This window comes from Dipodomys spectabilis, unplaced genomic scaffold, assembly GCF_019054845.1.
Source record: "Dipodomys spectabilis isolate Male_0828 unplaced genomic scaffold, ASM1905484v1 ptg000009l, whole genome shotgun sequence".
NCBI classification, from domain to species: Eukaryota; Metazoa; Chordata; class Mammalia; order Rodentia; family Heteromyidae; genus Dipodomys; species Dipodomys spectabilis.
The window spans coordinates 12832295-12854794 of NW_024870686.1; the positions used below are offsets into that span (position 1 = coordinate 12832295).

Sequence of the window (22500 nt, forward strand, 5' to 3'; positions counted from 1 at the left end):
CACCAGTGTTCACTCCATAGTGGGAAAGGGGGCAGAGCGCTAGTACCTTTGGTTTTCCCTCACAGATCTCTCTCTGGATTTTCCTTTTACTGGGTTCTATTCTTGTGTTTTTTTTTTTTTTCCTGTGCCAGTAGTATGGGTTGAACTTGATCTTGTGCTCTTTCTTGGCTTTTTTATTCAAGGCTAGCATTCTACCATGGGAGCCACATTTACACTTCCATCCTTTTGTTAGTTAACTGGGGATAGGAGTCTCTCTGACTTGTCTGTCCAGACTGGCTTTCAGCCTAGATCCTCAGATCTCAGCCTCCTGAGTGGCTAGAATTACAAGCATGAGCCACCGGTCCCCGGCTTCTTCTATATCTTTACTTGTCTTCACTGGGGCCTAAACTTGGTCCTGTTCTCTTCATTGCCATAAGCTCTTCCTAATTGATCTCATCTCTACTTCATTCATCACTTACACAAATGGTGCCCATGTCTATGGCACCACTATCTCCTGAGATAGCCTTGTATTTAGCTTTTGTGTGCAGCTCCCCAGCAGGATAATTCAAGTGCTTCTACTTAAGGAGGACAATAATCCAGTTACTACTTTGTGCTTATTAACAGAACTCTTACACTGTCCAAGATCTAAACCATTTCAAATCTAAACATAGCAACTCATAACAATCCTATGAAACTGGCTTTTTATTATAGCCCAGTTTACACAAGAACAACATGAAAATTAAACTCAGGGGGCTGGGAAGGTGGCTCAGTGGTTGAGCGCTTGCCTTGCATGCCTGAGGCCCTGGGTTTGATTCCTCAGCACCACATAAGCAGAAAAAGCCGGAAGTGGTGCTGTGGCTCAAGTGGTAGAGCACTAGCCTTGAGTTAAAGAGCTGAGGGAGACAGCGCCCAGGCCCAGAGTTCAGGCCCCCTGACCGACAGAAAAACAAAAAGAAAAGAAAAAGAAAATTAAACTAAGTTTTACTCATCCCATATTCATAACATATCCATCTCAACATAAAAGGCACTAAGGGCTGCTTCCTTTCTTACTCGTAAGACCCCGCTTCCATCTGCCGTAGCTCAGCAGGATTAACTGAAATCCTCCCCTCAGGAGTTGTCTGTACTTACCAGCTTCCAGTTCATCTTCCACTGCCCTGCCAGAGTCCTCTAAACTTCACACCGAGTGGGATGGCTCTCCTCTTCTGTCCAGCTAGAGTCCAATCTTTTAAATGTACATCATCCCTTGGGAGATGGCCGCCTTTACTATTGTCCTCAACATGATTCCTTACAGTTCAGAACTCTGTATTCCTGCTCTTCTCATACTATCTGTAGTCCCCAAATCAGAGTGTCTTCTCGTATTTCTTCATCTTTATACACAGCAACCCTCCACCCACTTACATTGCCGTCCTGTAAGTGAATGCGGCATTTCCCTCACCCTTCCTCCCTAATTCTCCCCATTGCTACCATCCTCTTCCCTGTTCTTCAAACACAGCCACCAATCTATCCCCATTCCTACCTTGGTATTTAACACATACTCCTGGCTTGCCTTCTGATACTCCTCACTGCCCAGGCAGGACATTTGGGTAGGGCGTATGACTTTCTTCACATCCTAAATCCACTGCCATGTATAAGTGGCACTAGGAGGTTCCCAATAAATGACGCTACTTTACATAGAGGAAACAGGGGTTCTGAGCTGTGCTCACTCTGTGCTGTAATTCATATTCTCCCTTCACATGAGAAATAACCTGAGCCCCCCAGGACATCACTTTGCCAGTGAATGAGTGAACTATGATTTGAAATTACTCCCAGTCCATGATCATAACCTCAGTGTTGTGTATTCCCCACCAAGACCTTTTGGTTGACTCAATCACAAGAATTTGTTTCTAGTAAGGATACATACTGACCTATTTGTTGGTGGCTGTTGAATTCATACATTAGGTGAACTCATACTACAATGGGATTTCAGAAATCCTAAGAGAACGTCAAGTCATGTTTTGGCACTGGAGAACACAGAAGTGGCCCAAACTAGTGATGGACAGTACACAAGCTCACAAGTTACCTTCTATCTCTACCTTAAAGCTGATATATAAATCCCCTAGAGAAACTTTCTCTTAAGCAGTAATGCAAAGGGCTTGCATGTTAACACATGCCTGCAATCCCAGCTATGTGGGGGGCAGAGTAGGAGGGCTGTAGTTAGAGAGGCTAGCCTAGGCAAAACAGTTATAGAGACCTTATCTCAAAAAACAGCTAGGCCTAGTCGTTTGCACTTGTAATGTCAGCTAAGCAGAAGGCAGAGATAAAAAGACTGAGCTCTGAGGCTAGGGGAGAAAAAATGCGAGGCCTTATGTAAAGAATGAATATTTAAAAGTCTGGGGATGTGGCTCAAGTGAGAGACAAAGGCCTGAGTTCACATCCCAAGACTGTCAAACAATTAAATGAAAATAAAAATAAATTTTACACAGACTTTCACCAACTCATGAAAGTAAATTGTGCAGCAAATCAATGATTATGTCTTTTGGAGCCCAAATTCCAGAAGATTTTGAAATCCTGATGTGTGCAACAAAAAATTTGAGTAGGGAACTGCATATAAATGTCAGTCTTTCTACCTAACGGCCAGGTGAGTTTTAAATAATCTCACTGAAGCCTTAAAATGTGGGTCACAATTGTCCCACTGCGACTGGGAAGAATAAATGATGGCAGATGTAAACTAGGCACTGCTCAGAGGTTAAATAGCATCCTGCATGCAAGGCACCTGAGCAAACACTGAATAAAATCCATTCCTTCCCTTTCTACCTGCTTTATCCACACTTCCTTTATCTAACAAACCATCAGAACACGTGCCTCTGCCATGGGTATCTAACTACACTTAACCCTCTACATCAAATTCTTCTGTTTCAGATAAACCCTGACCACCAAATGGCCAGGTTGTTATAGACAGCCTTGAATAAATTAAGGTAGCCCAAGACGAGAACACAGGGAACATGACCATCTCTCCATCCCCATCAGAGACATAGGAAAGTAGAGTCTGCAGTTCTTTGAGGAAATCACGCAGTAAACATCACCCATTGAGCTCAATACACTATGGCTAGGAAAGCCTCACTTGACTCCTTTCCCACCTTCCCGCCAAGAGAAAGTTGAAATGTGTAAATCCCAGAGCACTAGGCTTATCACATGGTCACAGAAAAAGATGTGTTCTTTATACCAGATGATAAATAGTGCTAAGAGACAGTTCTTCAGGATTACATAGTCTCTCATTATGGATTCTAACTGGAAATTTCCTAAGGTGCAGTGTGCTGATTCTCCAAGATATGCTGAGATCCATCTCCACTGATGATTCTACTTCTATTACCTTCCTTCAGTACTGCATCATGTACCAGCCTAACAAGAGTTTCATTCTATGCATTGCAAATATAAGGCTAAGACTGAATGCACAAGAATCCTAGTTTCAAAATTTTACAATCAATTTATATTCAGAACCAATGTTCTTTAAACTTGGTTGAGTTTTGGGCTTTTTTTATTTTTTTATTTTTGGCAGTGAGGCCATTGGTGCTCATACATTTCCTATAAATCAAGGAATCACTTTCATTTCTATGTGTATCTATAAAACACTAAACTAGAACTATTAATTAGAAATAAGAGGCTATTGTAATTTGTACGTTATAACTGATAGAAAATGAGTTTCCTTGGTTTAACAACAAAAAACAACTTGAAAAATCTCAAAAGTCTTGAAGCAAACAGTTCCATTCGTTTAGAAATTTCCTGAGGTATGCCATTCTTCCCAATAGAGTTGGTGTTAAAACCAAAACACCGGTCCAGCTCAAAGGTATCTTAGGGTTCTCGTATCTCCTAGAGGAACTGGACTGAGTCCTCCTGTGTGCTCCCCATGCTCACTGGAAAACCTTGAGCACTGGGTGCTTCATTCTTCTTAGACAAGAGCCCAGGGACAAGCTGTCCGTGTCACATCTACCTTCCTCCCCTCTACCCAGCTCCATTCCTGGCCCAGAGAAAGGACAAGCACCCAAGGACAGCCTGTGTGAGTCTGAAAATACACATGTCCCCCATTGCCAAAAATAGGCTGAAGACATGTACACAACTCCAACAACAGCCAGAAAAAATGTCCTTAAAATTCACCAAACTAGTTTCTTCATGTTCTTGACAAATTTAAAGAAAAATAATCTTTAAACTGCTGATGAATTTGTTTACACTTTAAATGAGACTAACTTCCTTGCATATTGGACAGGTGCTCTGAGAATCATACTGCTTTTTCACTGTGTATGAAAAAAAGGACGTTCTTCTATATACAAAATACCAATATGTTAGGGCTATAGGAAATTTTAACATCTAATTAAGTCTGGAAAAAGTACTCTCCAAAAGTTCTGGTGAAAGGCAGAATCCAGACACTGCTCCTAGGACAAGAGTATTTCCAAGAGCTACTTCTTCAATAAGAAACCAGAATGTTGCTAGGTTTACCAGCACTCCCTAGCCACTTCTTCAAAATGGATCAATACATTTTAAAGTTTAAAACCTTTTTTTTTTTTTTCAGGGAAAAAAAAAAAAAAAAACCCCAGGAGCTGCTATTTAAGCTCAGCCAATTATACTAAAATATCGCCTTATAAAAGAAGGTGAACCCTCAACACCAAATGCTAGAATTGATTTTTTTTTCAATATGTAGGTTATATTATGACTTAGAATGTTAATTCCAATACATACTGACTAAACACAAGACACAGATTCCTAAATACAGTTTGCACACTCAGTTCAGTGATAACGGATATTTGTCAATATTGACAAATATGTTTTTCTGTCACTCCCAGAAGCATACACGAACACTCACCAAAAACAGAGACCCATATTCAATACTCGGGTTCATGGCTTCCTTCTGCGGCTCCTGTTTTTCCATAGGTGTGCCATTGTCTTTTTCACCCTTCTTTTCAGGGCTAATCCGATCAGCATTGGTAACATAGGTTGTTTCCAAACTTTCTGCACTTTTCATTTTAACAGGGAGAATGCCTTTGATCTTCTGAAAAAAGGCAGCCACAGAGCCGGGCTCACAGGCTGAATGACAAGAACCTGCTTTGTCAACATCTTCCTGATTCGTGGCAGATGTTGCTCTTGGAAGCCGGTGTGGGGCACTTTTAGCATGCGTTGTAACATGCACAGCCTGGCCGGTGATGAGTTTATTAAACTGTTGTTTATGTGTCTTGTTAATTAGGATTTCTGCTTTTTTGTCTGCTGTAAGGAGAGGCCTTGGTATTTTGCTCAAAACTGTCAACTGTTTGGAGGAGGGTAATGAGGCACTGGGTGACTGAGGTTTCGCCGTGACCTTCGATAGAGCAGGACTTTTGGACAGCAGTGCTGGTCTGGACATAACTTTGGCTTTGACATTTTTGAAGTTTGGTGTAGGGTAACTTATGATTTCAGTTTTTCGTACTTTGCTGCCATTAAGGGTGTTGGTCTTGGTTGCCAATTTACCGAGGTTTGGCTTCGCAGTGTTCACAGGTGTTCCCTTCAAGTGGGGCAGGTTTTTAGGCTCTTGGTTACTCTTCACTTCATTACAGTCCTCTGTCACCTCAACAGGAGAAAAAGTAAAGCTTGTGTTTGAGGGCTGAGAGACTGGTGTTGACACACACAGTTTGGTTTTTGTGCAAGCATCATTTCCATCCCAGGTCATTTCGAGTGAGGAAATCTCCTTTTGTCCTGGGGAGCTACCTAGTGCCAGTTCCACAGTACTCTTGGGAGTTCCCAAATTCTTTACATTGGGAGTCATCTGTGGATCTTCAGCCATGATGGCTTTATGCTCTGAGTCCAGCCCTTGGGCTTTACCTTTATCGAAAGTTGGCACTAGTAAAGGACACTCCTCGTCAATAAGACAATTGGACACTGTTTCTCTTAGATTCTGGCCCCTTTCCGTTTGACCATATGAGCCTTGTGAATGTGTCTCACTATTTGCTTCATCTTTAGATAAACAAAAGAACTCTTGTAATACAGACCCATTGGGGATGGCCATGCCATCAGAAACTGTTGTTAGGGCTTGTATCTCTTTTGCTGCAATGAGTCTTTGCTGTGAGCCATCTGTGTACTCACTGGAGACCTTTCCTGAAGAATACTGACCCTGATTTTCAACATCTGGAACATCCGTTTGCATCACAACATCAGAACATGCGGTGTACGATGCGTTTGGGGCCTCTGATGATGTGGCTTGCAGATTTTCAAAGCTCTCTCCATTATAGTTAATTTCTTGTGCATTTGTTGTCACAGAATGGGATGATGGCCATGTAGAGCAAGATAAAGATGTACTTCCACTTCTCACACTGGTTGGTTGTAGACTCCCAAGGGAAAGGAAAGGCTGGCCCTTTTCAATGACATGATGACTTGTACAGGGGCAATGTGCATTATCCACTGTAATGCCAAACGTTTGATTTAGCTCCAAGGTGACAGAATAGTCGGTATGGTTCAAATCATCATTGGGCATCCATGTAAAAGGCAAAGAAGTATCAACACTCTGGTCCTGAACTGCTTCTTGGGAACCATTACTGTGCAGGTATTCATGCTTCTCTGTAGTTACAAGTGCAGAAGATTGGCATATGGGATGTGTACATGTTTCTAATGCCTGCTCATTAATAAAGTCACTTGAAGGCTTTTGGTGATTCAGTACTTCATCATGCTGATGATTTAAAGAAGTACTGTCATCATTGTCCACAGCGGAGTCCATTTCATAATCAGCCACCATGTCATCTAAATGGGCAGAACTCCAGTTCACGTGAGTGGTTGAACAGCTTTGTAGACAAGGTGATTTTTGGTTGTATGCATATGTATTTCCATTTTTATCACCAATAAGTAGAGAGGGGAATTCATCTTCTGTCTTCTCATCTGAATTCTCATCATTCATCCTGAATACTAATTTAAATGTATGCCATTTTATTTCTTCCTCTCAGATCAGAGAGAATGAAAAAATTGGTCCCTAATTTTCAGCACAGTTAAAGTTTTTAGTTTAAAATTCTTCGAAGTTGAAATGATTTGTTCCCTAGAAGAAATAAAATAAGAAGTTACTCTTATTTATTTACACTTTATTTACTTCACAGAACCTGTCTTAAATGACTAATTAGGATATCGTTAGTGACTCTACCATTCCCTTTTCAAAGATACTTTATTATGGAGTGCATAACAATGAAAGAAGAGAGTAGCTGTGACCAATTTACAACCAATCCACTTCCTCACTACTCCCAGAGACTCTTGTCAGAAAAGGAAGCTAAGTCTGACAATAGTTTTTCCTTGGTGTTGGTTGAAACCACTCTTTATAATTTCCCTAGACAGTCCTAACTTAGGTCCACTGCCCCAACATAATTTGAAATAAATGTCCTTTTCATTCTGAAAAGGGTCCTTACTGTGTACAAGGAAAGTGGTTACCAGACAGACCTTACAGACTCAGCCAACAAGCTACAAAGCAAGGAAATTTAAGAAACTAGTAGTATTTCCCTTTCCTTATTTTCATTCCTGTCTTAAGTATGTGCCATTTCCAAAGTGAAGGGAGGGAGGGCAAACTCAGAAGAGTTAAAGTGTTCTATTGAAAGTTCCTCAAAGATCAAATGAAGAGAGTTACTGTTTGTTATATACTGAACAATAGCCCCACAAATTCTCATGTTGAAGCACAACTCCCTCCCATATGAGATTATAGAGTCTTCAAGGAAATGATTAAAGCTACATCAGATCCTAAGGGTAGAGCATTTACCCAACACAACTGGTGCCATCATGAGAAGGGGCATCAGAACTCAAGTCCTTTAATCGTCCATGTTAAGAAACAAGGTAAGAAGACAATTCTCACAAGACAGTAAACCCTAACAGAAGCCAATGTTGGACTTTCCAGGCTCCCGAACTATGAGAACATTTCTGTTTTTTAAGCCTCCAAAGACTAGAGTAGCTTAAGATAGCACATGACTCAGCCACTCTACTCCACTTACTAAAGAGAAATGCAAACATGTGGTCCACATGAAAACTTGTGAACAAACGCATACATTTCTTACAAGAACCATTATTTACAACAGCCAAAAGCAGACAAATCTACATGTCCATCAACTAGTAAGATCGGAAAACAAAATGTAGATCCATATAACAGAATGTTCTTGGGCATAGAAATGAAGGCAACATTGATTCATGGGACAATACAAATATAATGTTACAAGTTGAAAATATTATACCATGTGAACAAAGTCACTTATAATGACTGCCTATAATGTGATAGTGTTTACATGAAATGTCCAGAACAGGCAAATCTAGAGACACAGAACTAAGTGGCTCTCTATGACTGAGAAGGTGAAGAGGAGAAAAGAATGGAGAGCAGCTACCTGGCATGAATGTGTTTGAAGGCTAATAAAAATGTTCTCAAATTACATTATGCTAATTGCTCCACAATGCTATAAATATAATGAAAACTATTGAATCGTGTACATAAAACTTCAAAAGTACTTTTAATAATACTGTTTAAAATGAAGTTTTTAATATTTTATTGTAAAAATATTATACAGAGGGGTTACAGTTACATGAGTAAGGTAATGAGCACATTTCCTATAGAGCATTGTTACCTCTTCCTTTGTTTTCCCCTACCATCCCTTCCCTCCCCACTTCTCCAACTCCTCCCCCCCACCCGAAGTTGTAAAGTTCGTTTTCAACATAGTGTCTTGTACATCTCATTGTTATAATAGGTCAACCTGTATCCTTATTCAGCATTTTGTTATTTCCCTTCCCTCCCCAAATTAGAAAAATGTATATACAAGATGCAGAGCACCAGAATCAAATACCGTGAAAACAGGGGTTATACCTTGGCGGAAGAACACACAAAAGAAACAAACAAAAAAAAAAAAACAAAACACATAGTACATTTTAAATACATTAAAAAGAATGGCAAGAAAGAACAAACCAGTCATGTCCCTATCTTGGGGCTCATTTCACTTAATATCATCTTCTATGGTCATATGCATGCATATAGCTTTTGACCTTTTCTGCTTGTCCTAGACTTGTACTAGTTATTGCAAATAAGGGAAACCATGGGACCTATGTTTCTCTGGGCCTGGCTTACGTCACTTAATATCATCTGTTCCAAGTCTTTCCATAACACAAAGTTTTTAAATGCCAAGAGTAAAAGCAAAATAAAATTTTACTTAAGTGCTTAAGAAAGGCTCAATGTTCACCAAGGTATAACAACAAGTCAGAACAGACACAAATTCACTTGAACTGGCATTTTCATCCTGGTATTCACTGTCCATCACATGTCAATGGTGCTGGGCTGAATAAAATATCCATGAGGGAGAAAAATGACACTTGTGACCTATAAACTTCTGAATTTTTCCATCTTGCAATCTTTTCTCTGTATTCAAATTTCAGTGACCTGAATAAAACCCAAAGAATAGAAACTGTGGAAGGAGAAAAAGGATCAGTATCTTCACTAACAGTGCTTTCTGTATTTCTGGCTGTGCATCCTGAAACCAGTTTTTAGTGGGATGAAGAAAGGCTGTAATGTTTACTTCAGTAGCAGCAAGATTTAATAATAACTATGTCAGAAGCCATAAAATTATATCATACATATTCAAGAGACATTCTGAATCCTGAAATACAGGCTCCATTTGTACTCTGATGGAAAGCATGAAAGAGACGATCATTTTCATATGACTCTAACTTAAAAGGAATCATTCAAGGAACTTTGTTGGGCAGGACTTCCATAAAAACTGTATGAGACATGAATGAGAATTTTTATCTTGTGGCGTAAGAAGCATTGAAGAAATACATTTATTCACTTTCAGACTTAGGTATGGGAAGAGGAAGCATTAATGTACTACACCTTTCTGCATTCTTATAGGCTAACACTCACTTACGAGAGAGTCCACTATAAGCAAATATGAGCAAAGAGCACTGCACAGATAAGCACTGTTCTGTGTAATCACAGCACTTAGTTGCCTTTATAAGTAGGGTAAGATATAATGATGGAATTTGTGTTACTTAAAAGTTGCCTCTTCACAGGTACACAAAAGATACTTTTAACTGATGGAAACTGAATAATTCATGTGATAGCATTTCAACATATTTGTGTGTGAGTGTGCCAGTACTGGGGCTTGAACTCAGGGCCTCACACTCTAATTTAGCTTTTTCAGTCAAGGTTAGTGCTCTACCACTTGAGCCACACCTCTAATTCAGCTTTTTGCCAGCTAATTGGATGATCTTTCAGATTTGACTGCCTAGAAACCTCAATCCTCAGATCTCAGATTCCTGAGCGGCTGGAATTGCAGGTGAGAGCCACCAGAGCCAGGTTGACTTTAAAATATACCCAGTAGGAAAAAGGATGCCACCAGTCCCATACCATTCAATATTTAAGTTTCTAGTTTTTCTAAGAATTACCTAAATTAGGTATCCTTGAAATATTTGACTTCAAATCATTTCATTTGGAAAAAAACGTCCTGAAAAAAAAGTAGGAACAATGGTGCCTGGTGGTAGCATGAAGGAATCACGTGAGGGAAGTGACTGTTGCGTGTTTTTCTTCCAATCACATGTAGCTGCAGAGGGAGAGGTACAGTTAAGTGGACAAACAGATTTTCTGAGTAAGGAAGAAACTTAGATCTAACCAAAATTTGTAAGCTAGGGAAAAAAAAAAAAAAAGCAAGAGGGCTCGCCCAAGGAAGTTTGCATGATGTATGAAAGATAATATCTGAGCACAGACATTTAAATCAGATAATAATGGAAGCTGAGACTTGAAATGGGTTATGGCAAATAGAATGGTTGAAGAATCAATGAATGGTAAATTCAGGGAAATCTAAAAAGGGAAGAAGCCTTCAAAGGAGAATGTTTTAGATGGACAGTGTGATGCTTAATAATGACATGGAGAAGGTAAAGTTACTGGTAATGGCAAGATCTAGAGCACTGCTTTTCAAGAGAACTTTACTGCAGGTAGATTGGAAAGCTTCCAGAATAGTGTGAAGTAACAATGAACCACAGCTAAAATTTTCCAAGAAAGACAAGCAAGTGCCTTCTGATTGGATGAGTACAGCAAAGAGCAGAAGTGAGTGATACAGGGAGATGACATGTTAGTCAAAACAGAAGGTTTTAGGCAGAAAAGGAGGGAAAGGCTTAGAACCATCAATGCAAAGAGAATGTCTATCTCTATCCAGTGTGATAATACATGCTTTAGAGAAATAGTTCATTGGAAAGACAAATTTTTGAATTGCTATTTGTCAAATAAAAGTTTATTGCATGTAAAAAAAAGTATTATTGGAAATTCACGCATTACCTGACTTATGAAATGGTAACCCCTCTGTACAACACCTTAACAATAACATTATATATATTTTTTAAATGAGTCAAGGATATTTTAGGGTTTTTCACATAGGTTTTAATATTGTTAGCTTTAAAAGGTCATAATTTTTAGGAATGTATACGCTAACATGAGTATACAATAGATATATCATTTGAGCTTTGCTTTTAAGGCTTATATACTTTGCTCGGCACTAACTCACAAGAATTTCTCTGTATCAAAATGAAGTATATACAACATTTCTAAAAATTGTAAAATTCCATTAAAGCCTAAATGTAAAGTGGTTTACAGAGGATCAGGAAAATGAACTGAACCATTCAACTTTCACCTGACCGTTTAGTACATTAAGGGTTGCAATTTTTTTAATTCACAGAAAGAAATTTCAAAACAATGAACAAAGCTATTTTTAAAAACACAAAAATGTATTCATAAGGAATACTGAAAGAGATTTTCGATGTGATATAAATTTACAGCTTCTCTACCTATGATGCAGAGATCTGAATGCCAAAAAGGTTCTGCAGTCGAATTTATGAGTTCAAGAATTTGCTGACCATCCTTTCCTCAGGAGTTTGTAAAAAGTTGGCTCTTTAGTCTTATGACCATTTCATTTCTTCCCTACACAATGCACTAAGTCTGCATTTGTGAACTTAATCTCACCTGATTCATTCACTAAAGTCTTTACATTCCTGTAGTTGCAATTTAATTCTCAACTAAAACAAAAAGTCTCACCAGGCACTCATGAATCACACCTGTAATCCTAGCTATTCAGGAGGCTAAGATCTGAGGATCATCATAGTTCAAAGCAAGCCAAGACAAGAAAGTCTGTGAGAATTTTATCTCCAATAAACTACTCAGAAAAGGCTCCACGTGGTGCTGTGGCTCAAGTGTAGAGCACTAGCCTTGAGCAGAAGAAGCTCAAAGCCCACGCCCTGAGTTCAAGCCCCAGCACCAGCAAAAAAAAAAGGAAAAATGTGAGAGAGGAAAAACGATGAAGAGGGAAAAAGGAAAAATGAGGGATAAGGAGAGAAGAAAAGATAAAGAAGGGAAAGGGTAAGAAAGGAGGAGGGGGGAAGAGAACAAGAATACAAATTTGGATTAAACCACTCACCCAAAAGTCATAATTTCTCAAGTCCTCTTTCAGTCACACTAAATACTAGACAAAGTAGAATGCTCAAGTCATATTTTTAAAGGAATCATCTGAGAAGAGAGATATTTTAAAATATTTTGAAGAAAATAAATCCCCCATTCATTTCATAAGTTTTAAGGATATAACAGGGCAACTTATCTTGAAAGATTGCCAAAACATGGATTCCTATGATTTCTAAGGGTAAGACTTGGTAAATATGTACTAGAAGACATGGTCAAAGAACCACTAGCACAAACTTTGATAATTTTGATGCCTCTGGAAAATAAGTAACAGATGGGAGGGAAGAACTGGCAGAGCATGAGGGAAGGGGTGACAGGGTTCAAAAAGAATGTACTCATTACCGACTGTGACCCTCTGTACATCACACAACAACGAAGCACGCTTAATAAATAATAATTTAGGTTACATTCTAAATTTGGCTTTTACAAAGTGATTATTTTACACACAGACACACACACACACAAAAAAAAAATCACTAATTCTTAAATAGATACACCTGACAAGCTGAATAATAACTTAATTCTCACTATCATACTAGTCCTCAAAGAAACTTCATAGATCCAGTTCAAACTTCATTGTACAAATGAGGAAACCACTTCTGGAAGACAAACTGCTGACTTGGCCAGGTCAGGTATTAATGTCAGGTTATATAATCAGAAGTTCTGTGCCTCATTTCACCCACTGAACTATTGATTTAGTAGAAGATTCTTCTTCAGTGGATGTTTTCTACATCTTCTTCTTACCCAGTACTGCTAGTCCGATCGTTTCAACTTTTCTGGGTGCCAACACTAGGACTTGAACTCGGGGCATCACAATTGGTGCTTTATCACTTGAACTAATTCTTCCTTTTAACTTAGATGACAAAACTTTCTGCGGGGCACTGGTGGGTCATGCCTATAGTCCTAGCTACTCAGGAGGCTGAGATCTGAAGATCATGGTTCAAAGCCAGCCTGGGCAGGAAAATCCATGAGACTCATCTCCAACTAACCATGCCAAAAAACAGAAGTGAGGCTATGGCTCAAAGTAGTAGAGTGCTAACTTTGAGCTAAAAGAGCTCGGGGCAGCACCCAGGCACTGAGTTCAAGGCCCAGGACCAACCAAAAGAAAAAAAGTTTGCTACAATATGATAAAAACGAGATGAATTCATTTGCAAAGATAAAATAAAAACTAGCTTCATTGCTTTATAACCAGACAGCTTAACTTAGTTGCTATTCATATCCATATATGGGGTATAATCTTCTAAAATACAACGTTATAATTTATTACTTTCAGTTTACAAAATCACATCCACTGTGTAAGAAATAATGTTTAAGACTCACAAATCTCAACTGTCATTCCACTAGGCCTTACGATGCAATCTTTTAACTTTCGTTTAAACAACAGAAGACAACATTGGCACAATACAACTTTTATCTCATCCTAAACTCAAAAATAAAGCATTTGAGTAAAAATAATCAGTCCATGTTATTAAAAAGTATATTCCTAAAAGTAGCTTCCTATGTCTCTGCCTCTTAGTAAAATCATACAGGGTAGATAATAGCTTTGCCCTATGTAGCTCAGGCTTGAACTCTTTTTTTATTTTTTTGTCAGTCATGGGGCTTGAACTCTGGGCCTCAGTGCTGTCCCTCAGCTCTTCAACTCAAGGCAAGTGCTCTACCACTTGAGCCACAATACCACTTGATGGTTTGTTGGAGATTAGAGTCTCACAGACTTTCCTGCCCAGGCTTGCTTTGAACCACGATCCTCAGAACTCAGCCTCCTGAATAGCTAGGATTACAGGTGTGAGCCACCAGCACCTGGCTAGGCTTAAACTCTTAAATTAGCTCTAGAACAAACTACACGGCCTCCTCACACACAAGTGAAGCATACCTTATACTTAGCAACGAAGCACAAGTGTATTGGAACTTAGTTTCCTAAAAGCATGATGACTTCCCATGAAGCCATTTGCACAGGAGGGAGTGAAACAGACTACAAAATGGAAGGCCATGGAAGAAACATCAGAGTAATATTTTAAATAATATAGAAAAGTACAGATGTAAAACTGTTTTTTGTTCTTCTCAAACTTGTCCTTCTAGGACTTCAACCATATAAATCAACTGAATCTCTTGGTGGGGCGGGGGTAGCAGTGAACCAGATTGATGCAGTCGTGGGGGAAAGGTGCTGAGAACATGTAATGGCCATCATCCTCCCTGGAGATGATGCTGCTTTGATACATGCCCTAACAACCAAAGAGCTGACTGATAATACCGGTGGCTGTCAGAGCCGGCCGACTTTATATCCAACCATGTATTGACTTACTCTACATTAACTCCTGAATTTATGCCCTTCAACTTCCCTCTCCCAACATGTCTAAAGCCAATGGAAAATGCTGGCTCTATTCTCCATCAGGACATCCCTTTCACCTGAATCAGTGCAACATTACTGCTCTTTTCTTGTCCTTTTACTTGTAACTAGAAGTGACTGAAAGAATTTTGCCAATTTAGGAAGAATTTGCTGCACACACTCAGAAAGGCCTAGCATGGTCCTGAAAATGAGCTGAGCTGCAGGACCAGGGTGAGGTGAGGGAAGTGTTTACCTGAGATGCTAAATTTAAGATAGGTCAGTGACATGACTTACCAAGAGACCAGCGAGATTCAGAAGCCGGGCAGGCTATTTAAAACCACTTCTTACAGGAACCAACCTGGGTCTCTCAAGAACTACATTAATCTTTTCTGAGGGCAATGCTTCCAATGACCCAGTTATCCCCTGCTACATGACCAGCTTAACATTGCTGTGCTGGGGACAAAGCTACTAGGCACATCAAACTTTGAGGGACACAACCCCTACCCAAACCATAGCAGTTCACAACGAAGAGTGGAAACAGAAAGATAATATTAAAGAATTAACAACTGAGCCTGAAACTTTGCTGGCGAAAGCCCCTCATCAGGATCCCACAGGCCAGGACCCTATTGACCTTTAGCCTCTGGAACCTGGAGAGATCCGTGAAATCATAGGACAGACTGCAACAGCACATGAGAACTTGGGTTATGGCTTTTTGCAAATTATTATGCAAGAGTGTCTTCAGAATGTCAGCTCCAGTCAGCCAGGGTGTAGGGATCTATTTTTACCCAACACTTGCAAGAATGTCCAGTGCTTTCAGTATTTGTCAAGAGGTTTTGCTTTCCAACTTGAACTCTCAACCTGAATTATAACACATTTGAACTTGAACTTGAAACTTTTTTTTTTAGTCAGTCGTGGGGCTTGAACTCTGGGCTTGGGCGCTGTCCTTGAGCTCTTCAGCTCAAGGCAAGCACTCTACCGCTTGAGCCACAGTGCCACTTCCTGAACTTGAACTTGAAAAGGGAGTTGACACTTCAAATTTTAATTTTTCTCTGGGAACTTGATAGTTTGATGGATGGCTTATACTCCAATTTAGGGCATCTCTTTCACTGGCATTGGAATTGGCTTGGTAAAATAAGATTGGGAAAAGGAGTTGACTTAATGAATGCGCACAGCAGAAACTTCTGGGATGGAAATCTCAGGCTACACCTTAGAGGACTAATAGCACCCAGAGAGTCAATGGCTTCACCAAACAACAACAACTTGAAGGCATGAATTCAATCACAACAGAAGGGAATAAGAAATAGAGATGATGGAGGTGATTGCTTCTTCCCTATTGCTGATGTTTCCTTTCAAGTTGGAGCTCAAGGAGTACCTCATCTCTCCAATCCAACTCTTTGTTTTCATCTTGCCCAGAGGAACTGAAGCAACCAAACTGCTGAGAAAGTGTGGGAGGAAAACCCCCTCGCTGTCCTTGGCCAAGCCCCTGCCATTGTCTTCTTAGGATGAGTCAGACAGGCCGAGCACAGGTGCGCTCCCACCTCCAAGGGCCACTCTACCGAGATTCCCAGAGGACCTGACCCTGGGGCTTGCTGTTAGGAGATCCCTAAGCTACAATCTTCACAAATAGCCTCACGTTCTGAATGCCAGTTACCAGAAAAGTCCATATTTTTCTACTGCTCTAGAACTCAGATCAGTGTACAGTACTGTAGGGATATAATATATATATATATGTATGTATGTATGTATATGTATATATGTTTGTTGTTTGTTTTGATTTTCTTGTAAAGATGCTGTACAGAGAGGTTACAGTTACATCTATAAGGTAATGAGTACATTTCTTGTCAGGCATTATTACCCCCTCCTTTTTCTTCCGCTACAGCACTTTTCCATCTTTCCAACAGAAATCTTGTACCCATTAAACATTTGACTCCTCATTCCTTCCAACCCAGTATCTAGAAACCATCCTTCTATATCTGCCTCCATGAATTTGACTACTGTAGGGATCTTACAGTAATAATAATTTGTTGCATGAATGTACCACATTTTGGTCTTCAATTCGCTTTTGGTTGCTGCCACGCTGACTCCAGTGGAGTCTGCTTAGCATGGGAAACCATCTATCAGACCATGATAGGGGCTTCAGAGACCTATCTCTGAGTTTTGGGACTTCACCGAAGTCTACCTCAGAGAATGGGGCTTTACATAAACCTATCTCCAAGTTTTGGGACTTCACCGAAGTCTACCTCGGAGAATAGAGCTTCTAAGAGGCCTACTCCTGGGAAAAGGCTGGCAAACCCCTGGGAAAGATGTTTCTGCCTTTCTTTTCCTCATAAGAGTGCCTGTTAATCTTTTACTGCTTCTGCTGCCTTTTGTATGTTCCCTTATTCAAAGCCCTTTCTTAAGAGTGTTGACGACTCCAATATCTGATGAGTGTCTTAAAAATATGACTAACTCACCAGAGTTAAGTGCTAACCTGAAACCCCTCTTATGGAGGCTAGGAGACAAGTTATAAGTAAATATAAAAGTATTGGGGGTTTCACAAAGTCACTTCAGCAGAAGGAATTGTTTGTAAGGGACTTACAAGAAGCAGTAGGCTCAGCTAGAACAGAAAGAATGTATGGCAATTGCTGAGATAATTATTTAGGAGAAAGAATTTCCTGCTATTTACTAAGAAACTTGCTAGATCTAGGTCTCCTTGAAGTTTACTATTAAAGAAGAAACAGGAAAGATCTTATGGGAAAGTTAAGGCCTCTATAAAAATAGGTAATGGTTAATTGGTGACAAACATCGAAACCCAAACCCATTGTATTCCTTAGAGATAAGCCGGAGACAAATGTCTATCAGGTGCCCAGCTGGTGACCACCCAAGAAAGAAGCCCTGCAGCAAGATTGTGTAACCTTTTGCCCTTTCTCATGGAGACTTTTGCTATAAAAGTTTGTTATCCTCTGCATTAAATCACACTCAGCATCCACTCCTCTTGTGTGTGAGTTGTCTGTTTGCCATCTCCCCATCCTATTCCAGGTTCCTCCCTTAGGTGTCCTCCGTCGTCCCGACAGAACCCGGTCCGCGGCAGGTTGCTTCTACATTTTGTCTGTCAATCACGCTGCTATGGATGTGCATGTACAAATACCTGTTCCATTGTTTCTCTTTCATTTCTGTTGGCCATAGACTCAGAATTGGAATCAATGAGTCATACCATAACCGTTTAATTTTTTGAGGCATCACCATATCAATTTCTACAGTACATACACCATTTTACATTTTACTAGTGATGCACACATATTCCAAACCCTCCATATCCTTTCCAACATTTGTTATTTTTCTCTTTTGTTTGTAACAGCTATCCTAGGACATGTGAAATGATATTGCAGTTTTGATGGCATTTTCCTAATGACTAGTGATGCTGCCTGTGAAAATACAAACACAGGCAAGTACTGTACGTTCACCAACAGAACTCAAATGGATATTCTATGCACTGCCCTCCTCGGTCTGCATCAGAAAACTCACATCTAATCCTCCACATTCTTTCTCCTTCTCTGCCAAGATACAGATGAACAAAGACACATGTCAAAGTGTTCAAGGTGTCGGAATCCTTGAATCACTGCTTGGAAGATTACCACCTATCCATCACAAACACCCATCCTAGACCTTATGTCAGCAAGAAATATATTGGTATTGCATTTGAGCCTAACCATTTCTAGTGCTTTTGGAGAAGGGAGTGGGAAATATAGTAGATTACAATCTTAGACAATACTGTTAACCACTTTGAAACAAGGGGAACTATAATTAAGAACTATGTCACTCTATTCATCATCTTGTCAAAATGAAGTTTCTTTTTAACAATCAGATCGGAGGTGTGGCTCAAGTGGCAGAGCGCCAGCTGTAACATTTTATAAAGCAACAACTTGCTTAACATGAAAAGACTGTATGATTTTAACTTCTCAGGGAAACATGGATAACTGATGCATTTGACCTGTTCTTTTACTAATAATGTTCAGAAATCAAAGCTAACAGGTTAGACAGCCTGGAACAAAATAGTAATTTCTATATACTTAGGCTTTTGAAGAAAAATATCCACATTATCTGTGTTGCTGTTGTTTTTAATGTACTATGTGATTTTTTTTGTTTCTTGTATATGTTCTTCCCCCACAGTATAAGCTCTGTTGTCACTGTTTTTGACTCCGGTGCCCTGCATCTTGTATATACATTTTTATAATTAGAGGAGGGAAGGGGAAATAACAAAATGCTGAAACAAGGATACAGGTCGACCTATTGTAACAATAAGATATAGAAGACACTATGCTGAAAATGAACTTTACAACTTGGGGAGGAGGGCAGGAGGGAGGAGTTGGGGAGGTGGGGAGAGCAGGGATAGTAGGGGAAAAATAAAGGCGAGGATAACAATGCTCCATAGGAAATGTACGCAGTACCTTACTCATGTAACTGTAACCCCTCTGAACAGTATCTTTACAATAAAAAATATTTTTTTAAAGAGAGTCCACATTAAACAAAGATTTATCACAATGTATTTCCTCCATACTTAACAACATTACCATTCCTTCTGGTCCATACATCCTCTCCAGGTTTGCTTGTTCCAGGTCTTCACATGTTGGCCAGGCATGGGTAGCTCATGCCTATTAAAGAAGCTGAGATCTGGGAATCATAGTTTAAAGCCAACCCACACCAAAAAAAGTCTGAAAGACTCTTATCTCCAATTAACCAGTAAAAAGCCAAAAAGAAGTATGGCATGAGCGTAAGAGAGCCAGCTTTGAGAGAAAAAGACCAAGCGAGAGCACAAGGCCCTGGGTACCAGTACATATGCACACACATGCACATACACTGCTAACTTAGCTTAGAAGTAGGCAAAATGAAAACTGCAAGGGGCCAAACCATAAATAGTTTAGGCTTTATAGGACATATAGGCAAGGCTACATATATTCAACTCTGCTGCTGTAGAATGAAAGCAGCCAGGGGCAATATACAAATGAATAAACACAATGGTCCCAAGAAAATAAAACATACACACACACAAAAAGATAGTGGGAAATATTTGGCCCTTTAACTGGAGTTTTGCTTAACCTTGAACTACTGTGATCTATACTGCATCCACCCTACCTGTCACCCACAATTCACCTTCATTAAAGCATGTATTTCTTTTGGCTTCATTGTTATTTCTGGACTCAGAGAGATTATCTCAGTATATAGTTGCAATTCTCTAGGTACAATTATTTATCTCCACAAAGGTACAATGGGGCTTCTAAGTTACCTGGCAAAAAATTTTAAATGCACCAAAAATTGGCTAATTTTCATAAAGCTTGCAGTCAATTCTAATACAAACTATCAAGGCTATCATCATTAAATAAGATCTTTGTGCTAACATTAGTTGACCTTTGTAAAAACTAAAAAGCCTAATTGTGACTTTATGATGCTGAGTGCCCCTTTAGTGAATTCTTATTGAGTTTATTGAGTTCTTATTCAAGTTTAGCACAGCTGTTGAAGAGCGTAAAAGTGAAAGCATGTTCTATTAGCAAAAACAAATCTTATCAGTATCAGTACAATCTTTTTTGACAAGAACAGAAACTTGGCAACTAACAGGTAACTAAATGTCTTCAAAATACCATATGTGAGTACACACAGCACACACATAATCACTATCCTTGCCAAATGGGAAAATATATCATTCCCAGCCAGCCCACAGGCCACATGCAAGTCTCATTCATCTATTAAATCTCTTCCAGCCCTCCTCAATAAGCTCTGTGTCTCCACGCTCCTGTGACTTAGGGTTGTATATCCAAAGCCAGTCAGTGATTATGCATTAGTTACTTGTCTCTGCTAGCAGAAACTGGAGACTGTACACATATCCACCCATGTAATTTAGAAAAAAATTATCATCCACAGCTTGGGAATAAATTCGGACTGATGCAAATTAAACTAATTTTTGCACTTCAAACCCATATAAACAACTATGAAGAATTCAAATGCATGTCACTGTGAACTAGAAGATAAAGAAAAGATTAACAATTAATAGCCATATGACTGACTACTGATAGTATAAAGTGTTTCCTCCACAAATTCTTACATAATCTGCACAATGCTTTAGAGATACAATATAGTATGACCCAATTGTACCCACAGGAAAATGCAGCGTGGAGAGGTAAATAATTTCCCATGATTTCCCAGGTAGAAGGTAGCAAAAGTAAGTGCCCTGGTTTTGTGTGTGTATTGGTCCTGGGGCTTGTACTCAGGGCCTGTGTGCATGCGTGTGTGCGTACATACGTGTGTGTACGTGTGTGTGTGTTGGTCCTGGGGCTTGAACTCAGGGCCTGGCTACTGTCCCTGAGTTTTTGAGTGCCGTGTATGTGTGTGTGTGTGTGTGTGTGTGTCTCTACTGTCCCTGAGTTTTTGAGTGCCCTGGGTGTGTGTGTGTGTCTACTGTCCCTGAGTTTTTGAGTGCCCTGTGTGTGTGTGTGTGTGTGTGTGTGTCAGGGCCTGGCTACTGTCCCTGAGTTTTTGAGTGCCATGTATGTGTGTGTGTGTCTACTGTCCCTGAGTTTTTGAGTGCCCTGGGTGTGTGTGTGTGTGTTTTGGTCCTGGGGCTTGAACTCAGGGCCTGGCTACTGTTCCTGAGTTTGAGTGCCCTGGGTGTGTGTGTGTGTGTGTGTGTGTGTGTGTGTGTGTGTGTGTGTGTGTGTGTGTGTTTTGGTCCTGGGGCTTGAACTCAGTGCCCTGGGTGTGTGTGTGTGTGTGTGTGTGTGTGTGTGTGTGTGTGTGTGTGTGTGTGTGTGTGTGTGTGTGTGTGTGTGTGTGTGTGTGTGTGTGTGTGTGTGTGTGTGTTTTGGTCCTGGGGCTTGAACTCAGGGCCTGGCTACTGTTCCTGAGTTTTTGGGCTCTAGGCAAGCACTCTATCTCTTGAGCCACAGTTTTACCCCCCAGCTTTTTGGTGGTTAATTGGAGATAAGAATCTCACAGAAGCTGGGTGCTGGTGGCTCATGCCTGTAATCCTAGCTACTCAGGAGGCTGAGATCTGAGGATCGCGGTTCAAAGCCAGTCTGGGCAGGAGAGACCGTGAGACTCCTATCTCCAATAAACCACCAGAAAACCGGAAGTGGCACTGTAGCTCAAGTGGTAGAGCGCTCGCCTTGAGCTGAGGGACAGTGCCCAGACCCAGAGTTCAAGCCCCACGGCTGACCAAAAAAAAAAAAAGAAAACCAGAAGTGGCACTGTGGCTTAAGTGGTAGAGCACTCGCCTTGAGCTCAAGAATGCAGGGACAGCGCCCAAGCCCAGAGTTCAAGCCCCACAGCTGACAAAAGAAGGAAGGAAGGGAGAAAGGGAGGAAAGGAGGAAGGGAGGGAGGGAGGGAGAGAGAAAGAGAGAAAGAGAGAAAGAAAGAAAGAGAGAAAGAGAGAGAGAAAGAGAAGTTCCCTGTTTGGATGGCTTTGAACCCTGAGTAGCTAGGATTACAGACATGATCCACTGATGCCCAGCTGTGCTCATCTTCTATCTGCTATGCAATTAAATTGGCAAAGAAAAGATTTTTAATTGATCAGCTATCACAGAATAATATATTTTACCTCATTAATGTTAAAAACTAGAAGACAATGAAGCCATGTCCTCAGATTATTTTCAAACTACAATTCAGTACAAAGAATCAGAAATGAGTGTGGCCAGACATGATGGTACACACCTGTAATCCTAGCTGAGGCGGTTGGGGCAGGTGGACTGATTTGAGTACAGGAGTTTGAGGCCACATACAAACAA

The 22500-nt window shown here is 40.2% G+C and overlaps 1 protein-coding gene and 1 long non-coding RNA gene across 3 annotated transcripts in view; one reads left to right on the forward strand and one right to left on the reverse strand.

Annotated features, from left to right (window-relative positions):
• The window catches only part of Mtus1 (microtubule associated scaffold protein 1), a 167450-nt gene that overhangs the window by 103181 nt on the left and 41769 nt on the right, over nt 1-22500 (reverse strand). For both annotated transcript variants that reach the window (XM_042701021.1, XM_042701029.1), the window contains exon 2: nt 4814-7003. In XM_042701021.1, the coding sequence (XP_042556955.1) occupies nt 4814-6868 (2055 nt within the window). In that variant the 5' untranslated portion in view covers nt 6869-7003. The remainder of the gene's footprint in view (nt 1-4813; nt 7004-22500) is intronic.
• Nucleotides 5184-22347, forward strand: LOC122126455. The gene is made up of 3 exons (XR_006150938.1): nt 5184-5265; nt 7687-7695; nt 22335-22347. It is a non-coding gene; the product is annotated as an uncharacterized LOC122126455 (long non-coding RNA).